We start from the raw sequence: 26,305 nt of genomic DNA on the forward strand, positions 1-26,305 counted from the left end.
CAGGTTGGCATATTACACGATGTCAGCAGTCTAAGATTAGTACTTCACATTTGTGCGCGGAGAATGTGCTAGGACAACGCCTCTAAATATATATGAAGAAATTCATAGCAGAGCTTTCATTCAGAAAAAATTTAAAAAATAAAGACATACTATAGGTTTGTATGAATTAAGCTTGGTGTTTTGCTCTTGTATGGATCTTTCGTACATCACGTTAAAGATATAACTGAATTGTCTATCTTTTCTTGTGAGTGGTCTTTTGGATGTACAACTCTGCTTCCAAACCCAAAATGGTCTTCCGTTCCACTATCTCTCTTTTAGTTGTCAGGTAGCTGCAGCGCCGCCTTCAACGCAGCGAAAACGGCGGCAACGCCGCCGACCTTGAGGACGCGATCGACGAGGTTGAACTCCACGCCGTCGCTGTGGTCGAGGACGAGGTCCATGGACTCGTCGGGCATCGCTAGGAGCTGCACGGCGCTGACCGGAGCGACGTGGCTCTGCTCAAGAAACGGGAGCCACGACCCGGCGTCACCGAGGAAGACTGCGCGCCCGCCGTGGTGCAAGTAGCCGCGATTGTTCAGCTCAGTGAGTAGGATCGGCAGGTGGAGCTCGTTGTCATTCGCCAGTGCCGGGGCCAGCGCAAGCGCTAGCCTGAGCGAGGCGAGTGACAGCACGAGGACTCCGAGGAGCACCGTCCGTGCCACCAGCCGGAGAATCCCGCCACTGCTGGCGTCCATCGTTCTCGCCGGTCTCTTTTTAGACGGAATGCTTAGTCATGCTTTTTATAGAAAGCATAAAAGAGTATTTATACTGGGTTATCAGCTTACAAAAGGCGATTAGACCACCGACCAAATAGATAAGTCGGAGATGATAATCCTCTAAAACCTTAACAAGTTTCATCTAATAGACAAATAGCCTCTAAGCAAAAACACTATCAGTATCAACGAACACGAGTTCTAAACACATTTTTGAGCCATGGTGTCATCCAATCCCGACAGGAAGACTCAAATTAAAACAATAACGTTAGTGAACATCCACTGCCCCTTTAATCTCGAGCGCCATCACCTCGACTGCATCATGCCCCCTTGTTGAGCTAAGCAACTTTCACCATCGCACGAAAAAGATTATCCTGTAGACAACCATCTGAGGAGAAAAGTAAATTTTATTATAAAAAATGTATTCATTTAGAGGGACCAAACACATGTCACTCAGGAGAATAACCATCAAATTATTGTCTCTATTTCTAGTTAACCAGAGGGACCAACACATGTCACTCAGGAGAATAACCATCAAATTATTGTCTCTATTTAGAACAAGAATCATTTCGACAAAATCTCTAAAAGAATTTGGTGCATGTCACCATTAAAATGTATATCTAATTACACACCAAGAAAATTTTGCTAAAGGGCATTGAAAAAAGATATGGTCAGAGTTTTCTCTCAAACCACAGAGCTTACACCATTCACTTCCTCTCTAATTTCTTTTTATTAACTGATCAGTAGAAGGAACTTTATTTTTGTGTAAAGATTAGAGAAAAAATTTGATCTTAAGAGGAATTTTTGCGGCCCAAACTTCCATTATTCTAACATCTCTAACTTCAGAGAAAGTAATATGTTTATATAAGGAGAAGGTTGAAAAAATTCCAGATCTTTCCAACACCCATCTAACAGTGTCTGAATCACTGGTCAAGGACACCATTTCAAGTAGATTGCTCGAAAATTTCCATTCCAACACTTCTTGTGACTCGAAAGATCTTCTAAAAGATAGATTAATATCACCATTCCCCAAAACGTGGTTAACTGTAGCCTGTCTCTCATAACAGATATTGTAAATGTGTTCAGATCTAATCTTCAAAGGACAATGGTCAAACCAGACATCTAACCAGAATCTGGTTTTTTTTCCCATCCCCCACCACATACACTACGCCCAAAGCAAAATATTTTTTTGATGGAATCAAGATCTTTCCAGAATTATGATCCACCAGCACTTGTACTATTATAGAAGCTTCCATCACTAAGATACTTGCTTTGAAGTAAATCATAGCATGAGTCAGAATCACATCTTTCTAATTTCTTGGAAAAGCAAACATTCATTACCTGATTTCACATCAGATCTTTAACGTATAGCTTACCATCACTAACAGTGATACCTAAATACTTTAAGGGGAGGGACCTCACTTTGTAATTGAACATGTTAGCAACTGTATTTTGATTCACTTCAGAAGCTCCAAAAACAATTACATCACTCTTTTGGTAATTAATTTTCAAGCCTGACATACTCTAAAAAGAGTAAAGAATGAATTTTGTATAGGCAATTGACTGGTCATCTAACTCTAAAAAAATGATAGTGTCGTCAGCATAGTGTAAATGAGTAATACCGCTAGAGATTAAGTGTGGAATGATACCTTTAATCCACCCTTCTCTCTTTGCATTGGTAAGTAAGGCATCTAAAGTATCTCTAATCAAGTTAAATAGAAGTAGGGATAAATGATCCTCTTATAGGTTCTAAAAAATTCTCTAGAGAACTATTGAAGTTTATCTCCACTCTATCTCCTTCCATAACTTATTTAACCCCAACTAATCCATTTCTTAGGAAATTTTTTTCTTCTCCTCTAAAAAAACTCCATTACATTTTATCATAAGTTTTTTCAAAGTCTAATTTAAAAATCACACCAGCTTATTTCTTCACTCTAAGCTCATGTAGAATCACTACTCCATCTAAAACCAGTTTGAACTTTGCCGATAAGGAAACACACAACACGGACAACATCTCGCCGGTCTCTTCATCGTCGACGATCAAGGAAACGCACAACACGCACGTTCGTGCCAAGTATCGTCAGGTAAACAGAACGGAACAGACGAGACGAGACGATCTCAAGAAAGCGAAGGACAAGGCAGGGGAAGGAGAGGAGGTACAAGGGGAGACGCGGGGCCGGGGGCGGAAATGGATTAGCGGGTGCAGAAGCGGGCAGCGGTGTGGTTGCCACCCACGAGGGCCATGTGCTCCGGGAGCCAAGGCACAGCAGCATCAACTCTTCCGCGCGGCGGGGATCCATCTCTGCCGCGCCAACTCCGGCGACTGTGCTGTCCGGTCAGGTGCTCATAGCAAACGAACGCACGGGAAAAGGACGCCTATGGTTATAGGTTTGTATCTAGTATCTACAACTCGCTCTCCTTTCTCTCTGAGAAAAGATTGATCGTTCGGCAGCTCCAGAGGGATCGGTGAAAGGAGAGGAGACAGAGCTAGGCTAGCGAGAGATGGCTGCTTTGGGCTTGAGTTGTAGGGCCTGAATAATACTTAGATGTTTATAGCTAGGTATTTAAGATAAATGAGAGTTAAGCATCTACATAGAAATTATATATTTTTAATACAAATGAAGATTATATTTGCTTAAACATGATTAAGTATCTTGTTAGTACTAATATAAACACGGTGTTTAAATAAGCACAGTGCTCTTTACATAAGCAACTGTGTCTGTGCTTTGAGGAAAAAATGTTTTTTCCCATAAACACCTCCTTTGGACACCCTATTGTGTATGCTTTATACGTCTAATAGCGCTTGAGGATTGGCTTGGACTAACCGTTGGCGAGCTATTTTCTGACGTGAAGCCCGTGAATGGCGAGGAGCCAAGCGTTTCTGCGCGTGCAGTTGGTTTAGGAGGTTGCCGGCAGCACGGCGCGTGGCGAAGGGGAGAACCCCAGCGAAGCAATTGCGATAGCTGCCCTCCAAGCTTGGAGCCCTGGACGAGCAGGATGGAGAACTGCTGCCTTCTTAAGCAGACGAACCGGGGCTGCAGTGCACCTCGATGTTTCCCGGGTGCTTGATTTCTTGAACGTTTCGATCTCAGAAAACATGAAGGTTCGTATCTCTTTTCTCAGGTAGAGCATTCCTGTTAGATGCTGACAACAGGTAAAACGATATAAATTGATAATAAAAGGCAAGCATCCAAGAAATGTCATCAAAAAGCACCGAATAGAGACTAGGAAACAACAAACCAACTGCAGTACTCGAATAATCTTTAGAATTATAAAGGATTTACTAGTTCAGCAGATTTAACACATTGGTAACGCCAAAATGCCAGAAACTGAACGTCCAGCTTCCACGATGTGCACTCAAGAAATGTCAAGTGATCTCGCTAGCATTAACAGTACTGCTCTATTTCGATATGCAGATCATAAGTATCTACTTGCCCAACAGAACGGCATCAGTTTCCCTCGTACTTTGGATCTGCCATCACAAAGTGGTATGCAATAACCAGGACAAATATGAAGATGCCCAGGAAATTGGCAAAGAAGCCCAAGTCTTGATCGTCAAACATCTGCAATTAAGATCACAAACAAATGTTGGTTAATATATAAACACAAGTAATCCACAGTATTTGTGAGATTAGCAATCCAAAATATTAATCAAATGGACAGATCTTCACTTGTCCGCAGCACAAGATACAAACATATATTATAACCCAGCTGCGTGCATAATTTCAAAAAGGAGAGCACGAAACACTGGAAGCTACTATCGAATTCTGGCAACAACTTGTCGATATTAATCAAGGTAAGTAGATGTGAACAGCCCCTGCTTAACCATCTAGTGATCCTGACAACTACAAACATATGTCTCTGAGCTGTGAAGGCAAACACATATTCCAATAGATCTAAATTGATAAAAACCGCCCTATCATCAAGTCAGTATCACATTGACAAGTGGTAAAACAGAAGCAGGAAGAACTGATAATGTGTGCTTAATTGCAGTCATCTGTTCTGAAATGCATCTCATGTTCAAAATAAAGCTTGGTTCATCCATGTAGCTTAGTAAGGGCGTCCTTCTACTTCATGTAGCTTACTGATGTAGTAGTGTGAAAAACAGCTACATAAACAGCTACTGGTTGTGGACTATAGGGAGCTGCTGGAGTAGTGCTCCATGATTAAGAGCAAATGACCATGTTGTGGGCTATAGGGAGCTGATGGAGTAGTGTGGAAAACAGCTACTGGTGCTCCATGATTAAGAGCAAATGACCATGTTGTGGACTATATAGGGAGCTGATGGAGTAGTGTGGAAAACAGCTACTGGGAGCATACTGTAACTACAGTATATATTGTAGATTACACAAGATGATGCTAATCAACCTGCAATACTGTGGGTGCACTATGGATTCTGGTAATTTAGAACTATGAATATCCAGAGGAAACTTCAAATATAACAGGAGGTCAGCAGCCTCACTAATCGAACATGTATTTTCCATAACCACACCCTGCACTATTCGTGAGCACGAAGCATTGTCTAAGTAGTGGGATTTACCACACGAATGAAGCAGATTTCAATCAATAATTATAAACCATGAACACACTTTCTGCATTAGAGCAGGAAAACGAGAATTATACTAATCCAACACACATCCTAGTAAAAGTAAACGATAATTACTAGTGCACCTGGCAACTGGCTAAGCTGATCGCCTTTCACCCACCTATGGCATGCGTACGTAAACTTGGCCTCGGGTGACTTCTAAAGCATATCAGCAAAAATTACACTGATCCAACACACATCCTCAAACGAATCCAACGAACTAGTCTGAATCACCCCTCGGGTGTTTTTACCATACAGAGAATATAATTCCTAGATTTAAGTCGCACGAGATCTCATGAGATGCAAAAGTGACCTAGCCGCTAGATCTCAACAGGGCAACGCGTTCCATCTCGCGATTTTCACGTCAGCGACCATCGATCCAACGTAACAACCATGTAAATCTACCAAATCACCAGGCAGAAGCCGCGGAGGAACAGGAAGCCAGAAGGGCACAGGATCCTTCGCGTGAAACAGATCGGCGGACCTGACTCCTAAGCCGAGGCGACCTGAGAGAAGAGAGCCGCACCTTCACCGCCGCGCGGATCTCCTACGAGCTCGCCGCTCGCCGCGCCTGCTGTGCGCCTGTGCCGCAGTCGCTCGCTCGGCGTGGTGTGGTGAGGAGGAAACCGGAGAAGACTCGAGGAAGAGCCGGTAGTAGTACAAACGAAGTCGGTCTAGGGCCCACTGGGCCTCTGGAGGCCCATATTAGGTCTGCGTTACCGCTCCGCCACTGGCGAGACACCATTGGGCCTGATGTATTAGTAATGGGACGGCCCATGTACAGTTTTCGAGGCCCCATTGCCGACTCAGGATTTTTTTATTCTGATGTTTTTTAAATCGAAAAATCATAAAATAGATCTTGGGAGGGCGACCAGAACAAAAATAAAAAAATACTATATTTCATTGTTCTTAAAATTAAAAATATTATTAAAATAGACATGAAAAATTCTAAAAAAATTGGTGGTGTAGAGGATATTATGATCTAGTTTACCAAAACTTTTCAGGTAAAAATATGATATGTACAATAAAAACATAAAAGATAAATTTCATTGTACAATTTTTTTAGTGTATAAGTAATTATTTCTCGTTGTATAAATAATTATTTAAGTTGAACTTTTTAAGAGCTAGATTATAACATATCTACTTGTACATTTTTTAAAACTTTTTATCATTATTTTGATAGTATTTTGAATTTTAAGAGTATTAAAATGTTGTATTTTTTTAACTTGTCGCCTTTTTAAGTGGCCACATTCTAGAGGTGCGATTTTTCGATTTAAAATATATAAAAACTCGGTTCGACCCAACAGATAAAATATAAATTATCGGTTCGAGCCAACAGACCGGGTCCATTCGCCGGTCACCAGCCGAGTCCACCCTGCACAGCGCACCGGGAAGGAACCAACCGCCGGCTCTCCCTCTCCAGTCTCCACCGCCCTCCGCGCCGGACACGTCTCGATCCAGATCCAGCCAACTGCGCCTCTCTTCCTTCTCCCCTAGGCGGCGTCGTCGTCCTCACCCCATCTGGACGCCACTGCCGTGGAGTGGAGATCGTCCATCTGGAATTGGGCTGGTCGCTTCTTCCTTTGGTAAGCCCTGGCTTGCTTGGACGGATCGTTCGTTCTGTTTCTGCAGAATCTTTTCTCTACCGTGAGTCCGCAAATCCAAATCTTTCTTTATGGGATGTGGTGCGCTAGTCCGTTTACCCACTTTGTTCAAAGTATGGGAGGGAAGTGTGTTGATGTTTCTTTGGCAAACCTGCACGGCTGCACCTGCTCACGATCAATTGTTCAATTAACTTACGAAATAGCGCCTGCAGATCGATGGGTGGGAAATCTGTGTGACATGACATGAGATTGGTTTTCCAGGTCCTGGATAGCTGATTGAGGCGAGAACCCTAGCGAGATGTTCTCCTTGTTCTATGGTCTGTGGAACCACGTCTTCAGCAAGGCGGAGTTCCATGTGCTTATCCTGGGAGTGCATAAGGCTGGGAAGACGGTAATTCTTCTGATGCTTACATTTACATTTACTATTCCAACTATGTTTCCTTTTCATGCTATCATCATCCTACCAATTGGTACATGGAATTCTGGACCTGCAACCATCCTACCGGTTAATACATGAAATTCTCACCGCGCAAACACATTTGTCACTATAGCTGCGTTTGCTGTCTATATAAGAGTTCAAACTATATACTATTGATCTGAGTACTACTACTGAGGTCCTCTCTATTATTTAGGTTTGAGTACTGTGTGATATCATAAGCACAATGGACAACCTCCCATGTTAACTGCTGACGAAATATTTCTGCCTCTGTCCCTTCATCAGAGATAACTTGTATGGCATACCTGTATCCTGCCAACTTTTGTTGTCTAGTATTCTTTACATTTCCTGTGTGTTGAGATAAGATTGAGTTCCATTTGTGTTTGCCTGGACTGTAATTGTTCCAAAGCTTGACTTGCTTCTAAAAAAATATATGTAGACCTTTCTAGAAAAGTTGAAGTCGATCTATTTGAAGAGAGAAGGGCTCCCACATGATCGTATTGTTCCAACAGTTGGGCTTAATATTGGACGTATTGAAGATGCAAATGTGAAACTTGTTTTCTGGGATCTTGGAGGTCAGGTATGGTTTCTCATGCAGAGTTATAGACCAAAAGTTTCTTGCTGACAACTTTTCGTTGAAACTTCACCATTCAGCACAGGATTAGTTCCACTATCGTTGTTGTTTGCTCATTCAATAGGTTGTCAATTAATTTAAGTTAGCATCATGCATGTGCATTTTATATGTTCTCACTATAACTATAATGGCTGGCGATAGAACTTGTTGCGATCTGCAAACCAAAATGCATGGACCAGGTAAGTAGAAAGCAAAAGCCAGTTTTCACCACTTAATCAGCAGGCTCAACACATGATGTTTCTCAGTGGGTAGGTACAGTACTAGCATGTTAAAACACGTGATTATAGTGAAGGCATTTAGTGACCATATTTTTAAGTTGTTCGACATCCATGGAAAATTTGCAACACAGATCTTGATCGCCAAATGATTGTGCAAAAGCTTCCTCATTTACTTCTGTCATCATCTTTTTGGAGCCTCGTAAGAGCATAGGCTTGATCGTGACCACCAATTGACATGTTACACTTCGCTATTATGTAGTTTGTGCTTTACCCAAGGGATCACGAGATATGTTGTCCAGATGTGTTGAAAAAACCTTCTCTCCCTAACAAGAAGCAGAAATTGACTCCATATGCCACAATTTCATGGACATGAGTCAGATAATGTTCCTTTTTAGTTACTGCAAGATCTAATAATAATACCATATTTTGATAGCCTGGCCTACGAACAATATGGGAGAAATATTATGAAGAGGCTCATGCTATAATATATGTTATCAACTCTGCTGCTGCATCGTCGTTTGAAGATGCCAAATCTGCTCTTGGTAAGTTGCTTCCATATGTTTAATCATGAAACACCAGTTCTCTTTTGCTGTTACCTGTACTGTTTGTTCTAGCAAACATTAAACTAGGACTAGCAAAATTAGGATCATCACTGTAGTGAATGATGACTTGAACTTTTTTTCTTGCAGAGAAAGTTCTTCGTCATGAGGATCTGCAAGGAGCGCCACTACTCATATTTGCAAACAAGCAGGTAGAGGTTCCTTATAGTTCCGCCATAGTAAATTCCGCCTAGGTCTTGAATCACACAAGCATGACACGGGGGAGAAACTGTGAATGTAGACTAGGGGAAACAGGCTCTAGTCATGTACCTTCTGACTTATGATAACTGAACTTCTCTAACTACACATTTTCCTTGCACTATTTGAAGTTGCAATAACTCAAAAATTGAGAAAGGTTGAGAACTGATTACATTAGTCCTAGTCTCATAGAGTCATATCCAGTTCATATTATTATGTTTGGAGGCTTATCTGGATCTGTCAACAGGATTCACCAGCAGCTGTCACAGAGGAAGAATTGGCTAGACATCTGCATCTTAAAGAGTTAGACGAAAGGCCATACATGTTCCTTGCTGGATCTGCCTATGATGGGTGAGCAAAGCATTTCCATGTTGTTCCCAAACTTACTTGCCTAAAACTTAAGTGCTATAAAGTTATTCTGTTACTGTGGTGCATATTTTTGTTAACTTCTTCCATAATTAAAGGATAAACTATTCATTGTGAGGGATGGCTTTAACTCATCTTCATATAAGATGAACAGATACATTATCCAAGTATATCATTGAACTCGCCGCCTGTAGCCTCCACCCTCCGCTTGACCAGTACTCACAGCATTCGTGTTTTGACAGCATGTTTTTTTTCTTTAATGAAATACTCATTCTTTTTGTGGCAGGAAGGGGATCAAACTTGGTGTGGACTGGTTGGTAGAAGAAATGGAGAGGAGTAAACGCACGGAGGCACTGAGGGCACGTACAGAAGCAGCTGGGAAGATTTAACACCTTAACCCAGGCGATCACATGTGATTATCCGGAGTGCAAGGCATTTGAGGAGGATTGCTCCTATTAATTCCGTGAATATACATACCTGGCCTTCTCAATGGCCAAGCCTCGTTTCAATCAGCCCCAGATTGGCCCCAGAAAAATTTCCTTGGTTGTGCGACGCTTGCGGTTTTATACTGCTTGTAGAAAGTCCGTGGTAGCAATGGCAGAGATGACTATTCCTTCAGTTCAATTGATCTGCAATGCACATAAAAGTGTATCAAAGGATCTAAAGTCGTAGGGATTCATGTTAATATGATTGTTATTTTTTATATACTGAGAGCAACAGTGTGGAGCACAAAGAAGTTTTGTACATCTGTCATGTTCATCTAAAGAGAGAGAGTTCCATTGTACTTTAATCAGGAGTTCCATTGTCCTAAAATCGTTATTTCCGTTCTCATTGTGAATGGGTGCTTTACTGCATAACATGATATAAATCATTCAGCTTCAACCAGCAAGACGAAGGCAGAAGCAATTGGATGATTCCTTCAGTTCCGGGAATCCAAAAGTACCATGAGCAAAAGTGGAATACAACAAGAAACTGCAAGTGCATTTCCATCGCAAATAATGCTGAACAACTAAAATAAAGATAGCTCCCACATGACATGAACAAGAACTTAATTTCACATCGTTTTAACATGAACGTTGTATCTTCTTCCTATTGCACAAAAGCGAGGGGGCAATGGCCCTAGAAAGAGTTCAACTGCAGGACAGGCAGGAGCAGAGTGATCTTGAATTCCACTATAAAGTTACAATACACTCCACCCTATCCGAGTTAACCTCAAGGAATACAAAAAGTGGACAAGAAAAGAAGTGTACAAGCATCATTCCTCATAAACGAGCTACGTAGGAATTGGCCTGCGTTACATATCGCACCCATCTAAAAGGGTTGTATGTCTTGGATTTCTTTGCTATCTGAAGATATCTGACCTGCAGGAGAGAAAATGATCTTGTGGATCAGAAACATTCTAAAAAGCATTCTGCATGTCAATATTTTTTTACACTTAAGGCCTTAAAGAACATATAAATATAATAGCTACATAGAGGCTAAAGTCTGCAACTTCCTCTTGAGAACGAAGCTCAGAAAAGACACAGGGCTGCCGGGAAAAATGCACCCAAAAGACAACGCAGTTATGAAGCAAGAAACAGTGGGTAGACAAATAATTTTTCTAGGGGAGAACCAGAACACTCCCAAGCCCTAAGTGCCATTTGGTTCATTCCAGAAAGGTACCATACTTGAGCAGATGGCCTTACCTGCAACTTTGAAGCATTGTACATCGATATAATGAAATTCATGTTCACTGGACCAGCTTCCTTTGTGATATTTCCTGCATGCCCCAAAGAAGAATGCACAAGTTACATAGAAGGAATGCACTCATGGTTGGGCCATAAACAAGTTGTACTTGGAATAAAAATTTACCATGTGACTCCTGGGAAAATGTCAGCTTTGCGCGAAGGGTATGCTCAGAACCACCAACAATCTGTCAACAGTTAAAACTGTTTAGCAAACTACAGCAAACTGGCTAATAAAATTGGCTTAACACTGCAAATGCATTTGCCTTCTTTAGATTCCACTCAAGTCTCCTAGATCCTTCTTTAAAATCCGTAGTCTGTCCGACTGCTCCAGCTTCCAACTCAAAACTTGCCCTGCAAAGAAATCCACCATCTGTAACTTTAGCTAACAAGTAACAACAGAGGCAGCATTTTAACATTTCACTTTGTTAAGCTTAATAGCAACAATATAAAGCTGCAGTTGACCTCATTGTGTAGGAGGGCACTGGCATTTGTACTGTGATTGTGTTAGCAGTGACGTTTGCAGAGAAGTCTGCTCGTATTTTCAGTAGAACTTCAGCCTGTGTCGATAGATAAAAAGAACTGAGATTTACCAAAAAAAAAAAAAGTTCTATAATTCCTAATAGAACCACAAGCATTCCATACCCTAGATGGTCCGGCTTCTTCAATTAGTGCAGTTACGCGGAATGGCGGCTTAAATTCTTGAGTCAACCGGTAGTTCATCACGGCAAATTCTCCATCCGGTGGTATCTATGCAATGTTAAATACAAATTATGTAATTTTACTGATTGTAAAATGGTGCTTGAAGTTCAGCAGAAAAAAAAACGTCAAGAAGAAATAAAAGCCTTATTCAAGTACTTACTAAAGTCAGAGTTCTGTCAATGTCAAAACTGTCCAGATGCACTGACTCATGGAAGTTACAATCATCAAGAATGACTGTTCCTCCTCCAGAAGAACTTCTGTAATCTGGTATTTTAAATATTGTCTGTAATTAGCTTTCAGCGATTTTCATAACAAATAAACAAATAAAACGAACAGCAAGCAATATACTCTGTGTGTTCAAAAGGTACAGATTACAGTAATAAATACTCAAGTTTCAATAAAGAAAGCGATTGTGCCAACAATATGTCACAATGCAAATAAATGATCTACACTGCTAGTAACTATTAATTACTTCAATGCATGCATTGAATAACTCATCACACCCTGCGTTTCACAACGAGTAAAACACTATCAACTTATCATAACTAGGTGTCCAATGTTGTAGAAACAGAGGATCAGCAACAATGTACAAGAAAAAAATCGTATTAGATTATATGCATATCATATATTGGTTAGTATTTGCCTAAGCCAGCTGTTAAAGAAAGAAAAGCTAAGGACACACCATATGTAGACGATCCAGTTCTTCCAATGCTCAAATCCTCATTGAGAGCTAGACGAATTTCTGGATTTCCAGTAAGGTAACTTTTCATTTGAATTGTTCCATCAATCTCAGATGTAAGTATATACCCCTGTTTAATGAATATCAGGCACAAGATCATGAGCAAACAAACCCATCAGCGCTACAGAAAAATAAATTAGATAACAAAATGAACTGCCTTTTAAGTACTGAAGCACCAACATATCTGGTGCATCACCAAGTGCAAGAAGATCATAGCAGTACATGAAAGATTGAGAACTAAATGGCCACCATAATGAGTCCCTATCCCATGGATTCGAAGTTTTGTAGTTAAAAAACACATTACTGCGACTGGCCCCTTTATTTCTTTCCAGTTTAAAATGTGAACACAGAAGTTACTTTGACACTGGTGGAATAGTGAACAAAGTGGAAAAGAGGGAACACTTCGACACTGAAAGCAATCAGATAACGAACACTAAATATGGTATTTGAAAACTAAATCTCCAATGGGCATCATCACCATCTTAAGTATTTAGAACCACAAATCTAAGGCACATACATAAACATATCATGGGATTCCAGGAAAGTGAGAAAAATAGAAGGACAACTCAAAATGTTGAAGAGAAAAAGAACAATGCATGGCATATGTCAGTACTCACACTTGAGCTGAATGTCACACTTATCCTCTCAATGATATCAACAAATATTTCCTCCCTCTTCTTCCCTCCAGGCTCTGTGGCAACAACAGATTTTGTAACAGCTGTACCAGGCATACGCTTCGTGCCTTGCTGCAGAAGACACAGATGCCAAATGAAACTATGTCGTTGCCAAAATAGCATGGAGAACAGCACATTGTTTGGTCAAGTAACCCTAATGTTATGTTTCTTGCGGTAATATGAAGAAGTATTACCATGAACATAGCAGCAGGACCAAGCGGTGGCAGCCATCCAGCATCAACCATGATTGGTTCATTGAATATGTACGACTTCAGAACCTCTGTAGATGTTGTTTGTGGGTATCCAAAGTCCTAATCACACAATAAACTCATAAACAATGGCATATGATGCTAACAAAAGATGATAATAATTGTGGAATAGATGAACCAATCACTGCAAAACCACACTACTTTTTTGTTAAACGCACACTAGGCTTTGCTAGTGACCTAGAAACCAGGTAAGAAAAGTTAGAAGTTGATACTGTTATGAGGAGAGATGGTGTAGAGTACTTACAATGACTTCGTCAAGCAATTCATACACCAAAATAAAATTCTTCCGCAGTGAATCTTCGTTTAGAACCCCGAGATAATCTTTTGTAACACGTGCGATCCTTTGCAGAAGTTCCAAGAGAAGGGATGGAGAAACATTAACCATTGTGGTTACCACAAAAAATAGTCCGGCAACCTTGACATGAATATAGTTAACCCCGTCGACATTCTGTCATAACAAAATGTAAAAATACCAAGTGTCAGATCAAGTGGTAGCAATGCACCAATAAGCAGAATGCAGATGGAATCACTGTCTTATCATCCACATATGAACTGATTTTTGTTCTTTCAATTTAATCTAGGATCAAATATTTAATATGCCAATGTACTGTTTTACATCAAAAATTAATTCCCTCCCTTAATGAGCATGGCTCCTGCTAATCCTAAACAGTTGCAGAGTACTTGGAGTAAATCACGCAAGATATTACACCCAGTTTTTGTCTCAGTTCATCTAAAACCTTTGTCCCAGGCAGCACTTGTATCACCCGCAAAGGTATCTTCTCATTTTTGACCAAATGATCCATTTATACACCACCCGATGGCAATAGAATAGTGCGATCGCAACACAACATGAAACAGATCAAATATGATGGTATAATGATCCTAAATGCAACTGAACTTCTGCCGCATGTCTGCCCCAATTTCCGACGTAACACTCCTCTATCCACAATTCAGCACAGCTCTTTGGTTTCTCAATGCGCACGTTTTCGCAGAATCACAGTGCTAGTACCGAATGACCCACAAGCGCAGCATCCACTTCAAGCTAACACAACACAGATTAGGACCTCAGCATTACAGTAAAGACCAGAGGTTTTCTACCACAGTTCTAGAAAATTGCGGAATGAATAAGAGGGCAGGAGAAAGTAGCAGATGCGTACGAAGACTGGGGGCGCCTCCTCTGCCTCGTCGTCGTTCCAGAACTTCACCTTCCGGAAGAAGATCTCCGCGCTACCCTTGGGCACCTCGCCGCGATCTGCATCACCCCCCACACCCGCCCACCCAAAAGTCCCAATCGAATCAGCGCCAGATCACAACGAACCACCCAAAATTTTCAGCCCAGATCGGGCGAGGACGGGGCGGGATCCAGATCTTACAGTCGCGGAAGACGATGTGGTCGCCGCGCTGCGACAGCACAAAGAACTGCGAGATCATCCCTCCCCCGCCGCCGCGTCTTCTCGTCGGGGCCACGCACCCTGGCTGTGACTGTAACGTGACGCGAAGAACAGAGGAAGTAGAAGAAGAGCAAGCGAGGAGGAGGACGATGACGGGGAGGAGTGGTAGTCTGCAACGTGTTCGCGCACGCGCCGACTCCCGGGTCCGCAGTTCCGCACCAGCTCCAGACGCTGGATGAAGCGATCGCAGCCGTCGGGTTCTGATCGTACGGTTTGTCGGGTGGCGTTAAGGGCTCTCATGGCTGAGCCAGCCGGGATCATCAGTTACCGTCCAGCGTTGGACAAGCGCAGCCAATTCTCGACAGAACAGACACAAAGCCAGTAGATTATAAAAGTTTCACAAATGTACTCAACGGAGGATGCAGATGAGCCGGCTCATCCTTCTCTCTCTTCTTCTCCTTTCTCTCCCTCTTTTTTTCCTCTTTCTCATCAAATTAGTTATATGCCTGCAATTCTGATGTATTGTGAGTATAAGGTTTTGTTTGTTTTAGCACAATATTATAATAAAGAACCTATAAATAGTATATTATAATTAGTTAGATTGTGATAAGTTGAAGGAAAATAATCTGTGAGTTATTTGGTAACATAGATTATTAAAATTTGAATGGTTGTTTTTAGATGACAAAAGTCTGTAATGCCCTCGATAGTGGACTGAGGATTCGGTGTGGAGGGAGGAGTGTCATTGATGAGTCATTTTTCCTAAATTCAATGGGTAATATAGTAAAAAGCTAAAATATGCTCTCTTTTTTATAGCTTACGAGATTGTTATAATCAGCTTATAATAATTTGGATAAATAAGGTAGTTGTTTATTTCAGCTCAGGACAAATAAGCTAGTTTATTATAATCTTGAGCTGAAATAAATATGGCCTAAGTAGTACTCTCTACGTTTCAAAATATAGGGTGTATTAGAATTAAAAAAAAGACAAACTTTGTATTTAACCAACAATTAGTCAAATTACGTGCATGTATAATCTACAAAAGATATATCAATGGATTTGAATTTCACATATTTTTTAATAAGATATTAATTTAGTAACAATTAATAAAGTATCATAAGAGAAATTAATGATCAAAATATATTTGAAAGACTTTCTCATATGCTAATACACCCTATAAAAATAAATGGAATAAATGGAGGGAATATATATAAGCTAGGGACTCGAATCCTCTGACATTGTGAAGCAATGTCACGAGCAAACAGTGAATTGTGAGACGGTAGACAGTAATTTACAGTAAAACACTATAGCATCGGGACTGTTTGTGAAATACTGTACTGATTTTACTATTCCATGAATATTGTAGCATCAAATATGTGCCGTCGATTCTCAATCCAACAGCGGGCCAAAGTTATGACACTGTAGCTCCTGAGGTAAGGCCTGTTTGTTTCAGCTAGAGATTTTGAAAAGCAGCTTAAAGCTAGATTATGAAAAGCTGGATTGTAAAAAGCTGGATTATGAAAAGTTTTTAGATTGTAGATTCTAAAAAATTTTGATGGACGGTTTAGTAAAATGGACTTTCACAATCTATCAAAAGCTGAGAAAAACTAGATTATCAGATTCCCACAATCCAACCAGCAGATTTTAAAAAGCTATAATCAAAAGCTGTCTATTTGTTTCAGCTTCGAATTGTAAAAGCTAAAAGCCACAATCAAAACTGAAACAAACAGATACTAAGTCAGAAGAGCCCGTTCCATAAGCTAGGTATGCATTGCGAGCATCCATTTCCATGTGGACAAGGTCAGCGGAGGGTTTCACTTGAGAGAATAAAGCAAGGCCATGTGTGCTTCTTCATTAAATAGCACTGAAAGATTAGCGAGTAAACCATGATGTGTATATATGCGCGCAATGACACTGCAGAAAGAGAGAAACTAAAGATTGATCAAACGAAACAGCCTCTTCTCGACTAGCTAGGCCATCTAGCTTCAGTGTAAACTATATATATGTTCCTCCTCTTCTTCAGTGTTTTGACGCGTTCTTTGTGTTCTTTGATTTTCAGGATGTTGACTGGTTTTCCCGTGGTGGGTCTGTCCCGTGGTGCGCCCTTGCGTTTGCTTTGCGGGCCGGCTACGGTGAAAGCCCACTCTCGTTGAAGAATGAAGCAAGTACGGTGAAAGCCCACTTGGCCTGGAGAATAAACGGGCTGACCGCGCAGTCCTGGAGAGCAGGGCTGGAAAACGGGAAGTACTCTTTCGCAGTGCTCACCTGAAGGGCACAGCTAGCAACACAGGGAGAGTCGTTGCACACCAGCTTCAGCAACACAGAATACATATCTCACAGTTCCAGCAACACAAAGATGCATAATAATTTGAGGGCAAGGAGCTAATGACGATTATGAAGAAGGCTGACAGACACCAGTGCCATTTTCCGCTTACAATGGAAACTGGGTGCCGACGCATAGGCGAAGTCACAAAGCCCTTTATTTCAGGCTAGGAGAAGAGACATAGTTTACAAGCCACTGATGTGTCCCCTAAGCCGAGCCATGCCACTTCTCTTATTCAGCTCCATCGATGGCTGGTGAAGGCAATCAACTGATGTCAAGAAATACAGAGAGATTTCACGATCCATAAATCTGAAACAAAATAACATAAACATCAATGCAAATTCAGACATGGCAATCGAACAGAAGTCAGCTGATAGCCCATGCAATTTGGGGACATGGATTATAAACGTGGAAAAAAGGGAACTCACTGCGGATAATTTGATATAAAATTACAAGTTACTGTACTAAAAACTATCCATAATAACTTATGATGCAATGCCTCTGGTGATGCTTATGACATGGTTTAGGATGCAGAGTTCAGCAGTTCACACAGAAGATCTTCAGTGTCCCCCTTATCTAAGAGAACACATAGGCCCTGTTTGGCTCAGCTGAAATTCATGAGTTTATGCTAAAAAGCAGCTTTTGCTGAAAGCTGCTTATGGCTTAGCCGTTGGCTTTTACGAGAAATTTTTAAATTCTCAGCACACCAGTTTTTCAAAAAAGTCACAATCAACCAGCTTATCAATTTTTAGTTCATTTCATCAGAAGCAAGCTCTTCAGCTTTTCAAAAACCAGCAATAAGCCAACCTGTTTATTTCGGCTTATAGCTTCTGAGAAGCAGAAGCCAACAATAAGCTGTGCCAAACAGAGCCATAGTTGCAGAGTGGAGTCTTCATAACTAATACAAAGCATTGAGGACAATGGTTGGAATCCAGTAGATAATACACAGGATGGTACCCTGGCCTTAGGGTTGTTCCTGAAATCAGGACAACACATTATCCAGAGCTACTTCCATAGGTTTATACCAGTTACAGCAGCTATGATTTGGTGCAATTTCAATCGATTAATATAAAAAGTGTTAATTTCTATTGAACTTCTTGGTAGTAGCAGAAAAGAACACAACTTGCAGTCAACTTGAATTTTGTCATTGTTCAGTGCAGATCAACGATTGATGATTCTATATGAACCATAGCAAATAGGCCCCAATAATGTATTCTGTAGAACCATTTACTGTGTTTTGGCTACAGCCAGCTGTGAGCATTATTAAGAGCAAAACAAGTTCACAGGTTGTAACCAAATCCTTGTCTGGTGTAATTTCTGATCTAAGATAAATAAAATCCTAGATTTTATGAAACATTCGCAAGATTTTAAGATTTCTTTCTTGTTTCGGTAAGCAGGTAATGAATTGGAATATTGGTCAGATGAATGGATAATAACAAAAACAGGATAATATCATGACATCACAGTGCAGGTGATTTATTGAGTAGAGGTCACTATTTTATATCTAAGGGTATGTATCAGTAAATCAAAAGCATTACACACACACAACTTTGTTGGTATTGAACCATGCAAATTGAGTCAATAAATTATGAATCCATGACATCACTAAGATATGCCTTCTAAATTAAGGGGAGCTTTATGCACACTAAGAAGAACAAACTTACTATTCTCATCAGCATTTATCTGCCAGTGCTTCATGTGACCTCTGTTGCATCATATTCTCTTAACTAAAAACCTCACTGATCATCCAAGCAGAGTGCATTATTCCCTTCACCAGTTATCTCCTTAAGTTAATTTGTGGATGACTTATTACACATTCTCCAACTAATGTGGGATACTCTAGTCTACATACTTGTAAAGAGTACTGATCCAGATGGTACAAGAGATCACCAGCTAACTACAGAACCAAAGGTAGACAAATACGAAACACAGGATCAATATGAGAAATAGTGGCAATGAAAGCAAGGAGCGGCAGTGAAGGATCAGTCTATGCAGGAATTCCTCCAACCATGCTATCAAACACCACTTCTACGGAATACCTACACCAAGCACATCAACAACTAAAAGATCCGTCTGGTATTGTCATCCTCCCTCAAGAAAGACAGGTGCTGCAAATTCCCCAAAATAGCATCTGTTGCATCAACATCCAAATCAAACGCAATATCCTCATCCCCACCAAAATTCAGAATGGCGCTGCCATCAGTTGTCTTTGCCACCTCATTTATGTTAATCTCTCTAGTACCCACAGTCTGTCCACTCCCTGCATTCCCATTCCACAAATCTGACTTAATCATAGATGGCTCGATGCCACTCTCCACATCGCCAGAAGCGTGCTTCTTGGGCACGGCACCAACCTTCTTGCGGGCTGTTGTCTTCTTAATCATACCTCTTGATGGTCCTACAGCATTGCCAGAGACACCATTCTTCTTTGCCGGTTGAGCATTTGCTGGTGTTGCATTGACATTAATAGGTGTGCCATTATTCTCAACATTCTGTACATCAACATAGCCAGTCCCCGCAGATGCTGGCTGCGGAGATGACGAATTCCGCGGAAACGTCGGACAAAATGGCCTCCAGTTGTTGGTGCTCAAATCAGCGGCCTTGGGGAAGCCCATCGGGAAGAACCCCCACGCGCAGTAGTACATGTCTGTGCCCGGCACGATAGGCGGCGCGGTCGGGATCTCGGTGGCCACGAACGCGCGCCGGCAACCGGCGCTCTGGCACCTGAGCGCGCGCCCCACCAGCGCGCGCTGATATTGGTACACGTGGCAGCAGTAGGGGCACGCCGTCCAGAACCCGTCGGCATCGGCGGCGGCCGCAGCCGCGGCCGAGGCGTTCCCGGAAGCAGGAGTCGAATCAGCGGAGGCGTTCTTGGAGAGGTCAGCGAAGGCTTCTTCGACGAAGCGGAGGGCGGTGTCAGCAGCGGGACGGGGGTTACGCGGGGAAGAGAGGAGCTGGGAGAGGCGGCGGAAGGACCGCTTGACGGCGGCGGGATCGGGGTCGGGCTGGAGCAGGAGAACCGCGACCGGATCGGGGCGGCTGGAGGGGAGCAGGCGCTGGGAGGCGAGGAGGACGTCGGCGACGGCGAGGAGCTCGTCGGCGCCGGGCAGGAGCGGGTCGGCCTCCACCGCGCGCTCCGCGAGCCGCTTGCAACCGACCAGGTCGCGCGCGGCGAGGAGTTTCCCCGCGATCTCCAGCCACCGGGCCGGCTCGCTGCGGCCCCCGCCGGCGGAGGCGGAGAAATCCATGTGGGTCGGACCGTGGGAGGAGTGGAGGTAGGCAGCGAGGGCTTGTGGGGCACAGCTGTCAGGTGGTTTACGAGGCGAGCCTTTTGGGGAGTGGTTTGCGAGCGTGATTAGTGGCGATGGTGATTACTGCGGGGGTTAATCACCATTGTCAGAGTAGCCCATGCTGCTGTTCTGATGGTTAACTTCACAGAAAAAATATAAATGCTACGCTCTATTGCTCTTAAAATTATAAAAAACTATCGAAATTGTAATAAAAATTCTAAAAACATTTTGTGGTGTATAGAATACAAGGATTTAACATAAAAAATTCAGATAAAAATATGATCTGTGTAACACATATAAAAAACAAATTTAATTGTACATAGTCTAGACGAGCTATTTTTCAAAATAAACGCTTAAGTTTTTGTCAGCACGAACTAACTCTTTTGCCTCTCATCCTTTCCCCCAGCTACAGTAGACAGAAGCGAAAAAGAGAGCTCGCCGATTTCGGTCAGATCCGGCCCCTCTCTAGTCGCCTCCGGTTTGCTAGCGGTGTGGATTAGGGTGAGAGACCCATCTCCTTGTATAGCACTAGTGTTTAGGTTTAGTTTTTGTTGAATAATCGAAATTTTGCTGGTTGTCGTTCATCGCTGAGCCTTCTTCCTACCGGCACCAATGTCTTCTTCTTTGTATGTTTCTCAATCATGGGTGTAAGCGAGATGTCTATTGACTGCGTCTCCGGATTCCTCCCCGGTGTACAATTCCTCTCCCCCTATTCTTTTGTGCTCTGGTTCTTGAGTTGCAGCTTAAAGTAAGAAAAAATGAAAGTGCCACTGGGGCTATGGATCACAAGACGAGATGTCCCTGGTGGCGAGCACACCAGCTGAGTCGATCACTGGTGTTCATTTCTGTTGCTATTGCTCGGGCTGGTAGAATTTCAACCTCCACTCTTTCTAAGTATGGGAGGCCCTTCAATCCACGCCGTCCTGGATCGCCAGTCGAAGCAGTGGCTTGATCTGGACGTTCATGGCATGGAACTGACATCCATGGCAGCGGCTCAAGCTTCTTCCCAGCGAAACGGAGGAAGAGGGGAGATGGAGGAAATGGTGCGGACACGCTCTCACCCGTCCGAAAAGGCGCGGAGATAAATGGCTGATGCGCCGTCCGATCGAGTTCAGACGCCCAAATGCGCTAGGAGGAGCATTATATTTATATATATGTGCCCACTTGTACTTAAGACGTGGACGAACGTGGAATCGTGGATGCAACAAGCAAGCAAGAAGCTAGTCTATATGCGTGTTGGCTTACAAGCAATATGTAATTCTACTCTCAAAAAATTTAATTCAAGCATGCCAGCGTTCGAAGAACACGAAGTTTTGACTTCTGTTAAGAAACAAAAAACTTCCTAGACTTAATCTCCCAATAGCCATTTCGCCGATGGTGTGGGATAATGTGAAAGCATGTGCTCGTTAATTTGCTCGATCGGGTAGTTGACTTGACTCGCTCTATTGTTCATTAGCCTCCCCGATTGAGCATTTTCTAGTGTTGTGCACTACTGTCACCCGAATATCAAACTGTCAAAGACTTTCGTTTTTGGCTTATATAAACCCACCCTAAGTACATTGTTGATCAATCATCGGGTCTGATCTAGAAGAGAAAAACTTCTTGCTTTATCTTGCTTGTCATTGTTCTTTGTTGATATACATCTCTGTGCATGGCTAGCCACGATGCGCCGCCGTCGCCGTTGCCGCCGCCGGCCACAGGGAGGAAGGTGACGGTGCTGACCATCGACGGAGGCGGAATTAGGGGCCTCATCCCCGGCACGATCCTCGCCTTCCTCGAATCAAAGCTCCAAGTACGTACTGCGTTCACTACAGCAATGCAAGCACGAGTTCAATTTTGCATCGGTATATGTCACAAACTGACGATCATATTGCGTGCGTGCATGCATATTGTTTGATCGACGGTTACTACAGGAACTCGACGGGCCGGGCGCACGGCTGGCCGACTACTTCGACTACATCGCCGGAACCAGTACCGGCGGCCTTATCACGGCGATGCTCGCCGCCCCGAACAAGGACAAGCGCCCGCTCTTCGCCGCCGAGGAGATCAACACGTTTTACCTGGAGAACGGGCCACACATCTTCCCTCAAAGGTAGAAGTTGGTGCCAAACGGATAGTACGTATGTACGTTGCATGCAATGCTCAGAATTTTCACACCAGATGAGAAAGAGTAGGGGATGTGGCGCCCATTTAACCACGGCCAACATAGCTATCATCACAGAATAATAACCATTTTTTAGGTTTAGTACTTGAATTTGCGTATAGTTTGGGTTTAGCGTTATGAAACAGTAGTCCTTTGAGGGCGGTTAATTTATCAGATATTTAGATTAGTGCCACCGAACTACTTATCCACGACATTTACTTTTATATATAGGCGATTGCTTAATACTATGTATGATTTTTTAGATAGAGGAAGTACATAGCAATAGGTTGTCAAAGACATCAAAAATATATATAGTTGAGATCACAACTAACAACATCAGCACGTTATCCAAAACATCTTCGACCACTTATTAATTTCTAATACAAAGCTTTTTAACAAATATCCAAGAAAAAGGTGACGAGAAAACAACAATGAGTAATAACAAAGGTATTAGTAGTAGTAAATATAGTACGAGTAACAAAAGTAAAAGGAGACCGTTAGCGTAAATCATACCTTTAGCATGTGGATGCTATTACAATATATTGTAAAATAGAAAAATTACAATGGTATGAAATTATCTTTGGAGATAAATCTACTGAAACCATTAACAAATTCTCAAAAATTAATATTCGGAAAGATATGAGTGACCAAAGTTTAAACAGTTAGACTGCGTGCAACCCAAATCAACTCTTCTTCTGGAAGGGAAGTAACTGACTAGAATTAAATTAAATAAGTTCCTTCTGACAGTAATATTGTTCCTCTCGACCGCCGATCGCAGGGGGAACTTTACAAACACATTGCTCGAGCTCAAGGGGCCAAAGTACGATGGCAAGTTCCTGCACTCCAAGATACAGAGCCTCCTAGGCGCAACCAAGCTCCATGAGACCCTCACCAACGTCGTCATCCCCACCTTCGACATCAAGAACCTCCAACCCACCATCTTCTCCACCTTCGACGTAATGCATTGATACGAGCATGCGTTGCAGATCAATCCTGACCAAAAATACCATGTGTGAGATAAGTGATTGTCACAAATTACGTTTGCTGCATGGATGTAGGCCCAGACCCTGCCTCTGAAGGATGCGCTCCTCTCGGACGTGTGCATCGCCACATCGGCGGCGCCGACCTACCTTCCCGCCCACTTCTTCCAGACCAGAGACGACACCGGCAAGACCCGCGACTTCAACCTCATTGACGGCGGCGTCTCGGCAAACAATCCAGTAAGTGCACTGCACACAAGGGCGGATCCGGGGGGGGCGGGGGTCAAGCCCTGTACACGCTGGTGCTCAGGGAGAGGGAGAAGGGAGAAGAAGAGTGAGAGGAAGAAGAAGATGGGAATGGAGAGGGAAGGAGGAGATGAGCCCTCTAGATTTGCTTCTTGCGTCCGCTCCTGACTACACATATCTTGTAACCTTGCATGACCGGTGAAATTATGGTTCTGTTGGAGAAAAGAAGAATTTACAATGGCTATGTGTTTTTTTTTTCATGCAGACAATGGTAACAATGAGCCAGATATCGCGGAAAATGATCGTGGACAAGCAGGAGTTCTTCCCAGGGGGCCCGATGGACTACGACAAGTTCCTGGTCATCTCCATCGGGACCGGCTCGGCCAAGAACGCAGAGATGTACACCGCCAAGGAGGCCGCCGGGTGGGGCATCCTGTCGTGGCTGCACAGCAAGGACGGGTACACCCCCATCGTCGACATGTTCAGCTACTCCAGCGCCGCGCTCGTGGACTACAACGTCTCCATCCTCTTCCAAGCGCTCCGCAGCGAGAAGAACTACCTGCGCATTCAGGTATGCACTAGTGCAACACATCATACGCAAGCAAAAACTTTATTTAGGCATTCGAATTGAAGAATTTGATCGTTGTGTATGCGACACTAAGGACGATTCTCTGAACGGCACGGCGGCGACCGTGGACGTCGCGACCAAGGAGAACATGGAGGAGCTGATCAGGATTGGGGAGAGGATGCTCGCGAAGATGGTGAGCAGGGTGGACATGGAGACGGGCAAGCCCGTGCCGGTGCCCGAAGAAGGGACCAACGCCGACGCGCTCACCCGCTTCGCGCACCAACTCTCCAAGGAAAGGAAGGCGAGGATATCGAGCCAGCCTAGAGGCATTAGTGCTTTGTGATATAGACGTGTGTGCTACTTACATTACGTATGGCCAAATTGCATCCCTATGCGTGTGCGTGTGTGAAATTTCATTTTTTTCAAAGATAATTGCTAAATCTTACCTAAGTGTTTTTGTAATTGTGCGTTTGTTTTGCCAGTTTGTGTGCAGAGTAATGGTATTCGCCATTTTCCTTCTTCTTCTGGATCTTGAAGGTTTGGTGTGTATAGATCTAAGAATATGCAAGAGTACTTGTCAGCTGTGTGATCAAGCTGATAAAGATATTTTCAACGCCTCCATGATAGTGTCCTTGGGAGATGGAAAAAGAGCCTCCTTCTCGCACTCCAACTGGGTGCATGGCCAAGCACCGAAGAACATCGCACCCTCGCTCTACTCAAAAGCCCGAAGAAAGAACTAGGTGGTAAGTAAATGGTAGGGTTTTAGCGGAAGCATCAATAGAATTGACAAGCCAAGCATAAAATCAATAAATCAAGTCATGATGTTTTTTTAACAAGGTTCAGCTATCTTGCCTGTATAATCGGAGTATGACTACATGTGCTCCTCCTCATATTCAATTATTTCTATCGATGCGGTTACACGGTGATGTCTTATATTTAAAAGTTTAAAAATAGGAGGTTGACTATACTCTATTTTTAGTCTCATCCAATTAGAACTCAAATCTATCTATAACCGATTATGTACATATATCCAACACATATTCCAACGTAATGCATTGCCAGACAATAATTAGCTATGCAGCTTGGGTCCCATCAACAGCAGGAACTCGAGCAATTAGTGACATTGTGGGAGTCTCTGCAAGTTTTTTTGCTACATGAGACAGTACTAGACCCGATCACTTGGCGATGGACGACTAATGAAGAATACACCAGAAAAAGTGCATACAACATTAAGTTCATAGCAGCAATCAAGAGATATAACATGAATAATGTTTGGACAGCTAAGATCCAACCAAAATGTAAGTTCTTTACATAGATTCTGCAGCAAAATAAAATTCTAACAACAGACAATATAGTGTGAAGAGGATGGCCCCCCTGACCAACAGTGGAAGCTATGCACATAGGCGGACGAGACACCAGTTCATCTATGTAAAGATTGTCCATTCACAAATGAAGTTTGGACATGCATCATAGGATTGCTTGGTCTAGCAAGGCTACCAAACCTAAACGACCACAGGTGGACAAATGCATGAGAATTGGGTTCAATAGGACTGCAATTTATTTTTGTTAGAACATCCCGAAAGAATGAAATCGTCAGATATCCAAAGGAAGACATTGTCAGCAGCACAAGTTACCATAATAATAAAAGAAGATATAGACAAAGACGCACAGCATTTGCAAACCAATAACCTGAAAAAAGTGATCCCAGTTGCCATGGGGACACAGTTGCTAGTCAAGCGAATTTTTGTTGTTATCTTGTTGTTTTCTTATGTATCTAGTAATCAGTTCCTAATTTATAGTACTGAAAACTCTGTAAATTTTTCTACTGCTATTTTTTCTATCTCTACTACTTAAAAAATACATAATA

At 42.6% G+C, this 26,305-nt stretch overlaps 6 protein-coding genes across 8 annotated transcripts; 2 read left to right on the top strand and 4 right to left on the bottom strand.

Moving 5' to 3' along the window:
• Positions 1 to 314: 314 nt before the first annotated feature.
• On the bottom strand, positions 315 to 734 carry LOC133893002 (uncharacterized). The gene has a single exon (XM_062333982.1). It carries the CDS (start codon positions 732 to 734, stop codon positions 315 to 317), a length of 420 nt encoding a protein of 139 aa, XP_062189966.1.
• Positions 735 to 3,982: 3,248 nt separating this feature from the next.
• LOC133893191 (dolichyl-diphosphooligosaccharide--protein glycosyltransferase subunit 4A) lies at positions 3,983 to 4,315 on the bottom strand. Its single transcript, XM_062334164.1, has one exon. It carries the CDS (start codon positions 4,313 to 4,315, stop codon positions 4,202 to 4,204), a length of 114 nt encoding a protein of 37 aa, XP_062190148.1. The 3' UTR covers positions 3,983 to 4,201.
• Positions 4,316 to 6,676: 2,361 nt separating this feature from the next.
• LOC133893190 (uncharacterized) lies at positions 6,677 to 10,182 on the top strand. Of its 2 annotated transcripts, none has more exons than XM_062334163.1 (7): positions 6,677 to 6,984; positions 7,203 to 7,332; positions 7,817 to 7,957; positions 8,663 to 8,771; positions 8,919 to 8,980; positions 9,274 to 9,377; positions 9,679 to 10,182. In XM_062334163.1, exons 2-7 carry the CDS (start codon positions 7,240 to 7,242, stop codon positions 9,779 to 9,781), a joined length of 612 nt encoding a protein of 203 aa, XP_062190147.1. In that variant the 5' UTR covers positions 6,677 to 6,984; positions 7,203 to 7,239; the 3' UTR covers positions 9,782 to 10,182. The 2 variants fall into 2 exon arrangements, with proteins under 2 accessions (XP_062190147.1, XP_062190145.1); XM_062334161.1 differs by having other exon boundaries at positions 6,677 to 6,923.
• Positions 10,183 to 10,424: 242 nt separating this feature from the next.
• Positions 10,425 to 15,065, bottom strand: LOC133893188 (AP-4 complex subunit mu-like). The gene is made up of 13 exons (XM_062334159.1): positions 14,874 to 15,065; positions 14,658 to 14,752; positions 13,745 to 13,948; positions 13,426 to 13,542; positions 13,175 to 13,303; positions 12,501 to 12,627; positions 11,979 to 12,082; positions 11,762 to 11,866; positions 11,582 to 11,676; positions 11,383 to 11,470; positions 11,244 to 11,304; positions 11,078 to 11,151; positions 10,425 to 10,753 (listed from the first exon to the last, which is right to left on the bottom strand). Exons 1-13 carry the CDS (start codon positions 14,929 to 14,931, stop codon positions 10,655 to 10,657), a joined length of 1,356 nt encoding a protein of 451 aa, XP_062190143.1. The 5' UTR covers positions 14,932 to 15,065; the 3' UTR covers positions 10,425 to 10,654.
• A 2,134-nt stretch (positions 15,066 to 17,199) lies between these two features.
• LOC133893334 (uncharacterized) lies at positions 17,200 to 20,513 on the bottom strand. Of its 2 annotated transcripts, none has more exons than XM_062334333.1 (2): positions 18,876 to 20,513; positions 17,200 to 17,479 (listed from the first exon to the last, which is right to left on the bottom strand). In XM_062334333.1, the coding sequence occupies exon 1, from the start codon at positions 20,457 to 20,459 to the stop codon at positions 19,272 to 19,274; it is 1,188 nt and encodes a 395-aa protein (XP_062190317.1). In that variant the 5' UTR covers positions 20,460 to 20,513; the 3' UTR covers positions 17,200 to 17,479; positions 18,876 to 19,271. The 2 variants fall into 2 exon arrangements, with proteins under 2 accessions (XP_062190317.1, XP_062190316.1); XM_062334332.1 differs by having other exon boundaries at positions 17,200 to 17,520.
• Positions 20,514 to 21,967: 1,454 nt separating this feature from the next.
• Positions 21,968 to 24,991, top strand: LOC133893210 (patatin-like protein 1). The gene is made up of 6 exons (XM_062334183.1): positions 21,968 to 22,293; positions 22,415 to 22,593; positions 23,423 to 23,600; positions 23,703 to 23,864; positions 24,136 to 24,441; positions 24,533 to 24,991. The coding sequence occupies exons 1-6, from the start codon at positions 22,153 to 22,155 to the stop codon at positions 24,779 to 24,781; spliced, it is 1,215 nt and encodes a 404-aa protein (XP_062190167.1). The 5' UTR covers positions 21,968 to 22,152; the 3' UTR covers positions 24,782 to 24,991.
• Positions 24,992 to 26,305: the final 1,314 nt, after the last annotated feature.

This window comes from Phragmites australis, chromosome 15, assembly GCF_958298935.1.
Source record: "Phragmites australis chromosome 15, lpPhrAust1.1, whole genome shotgun sequence".
Taxonomy (NCBI): Eukaryota; Viridiplantae; Streptophyta; class Magnoliopsida; order Poales; family Poaceae; genus Phragmites; species Phragmites australis.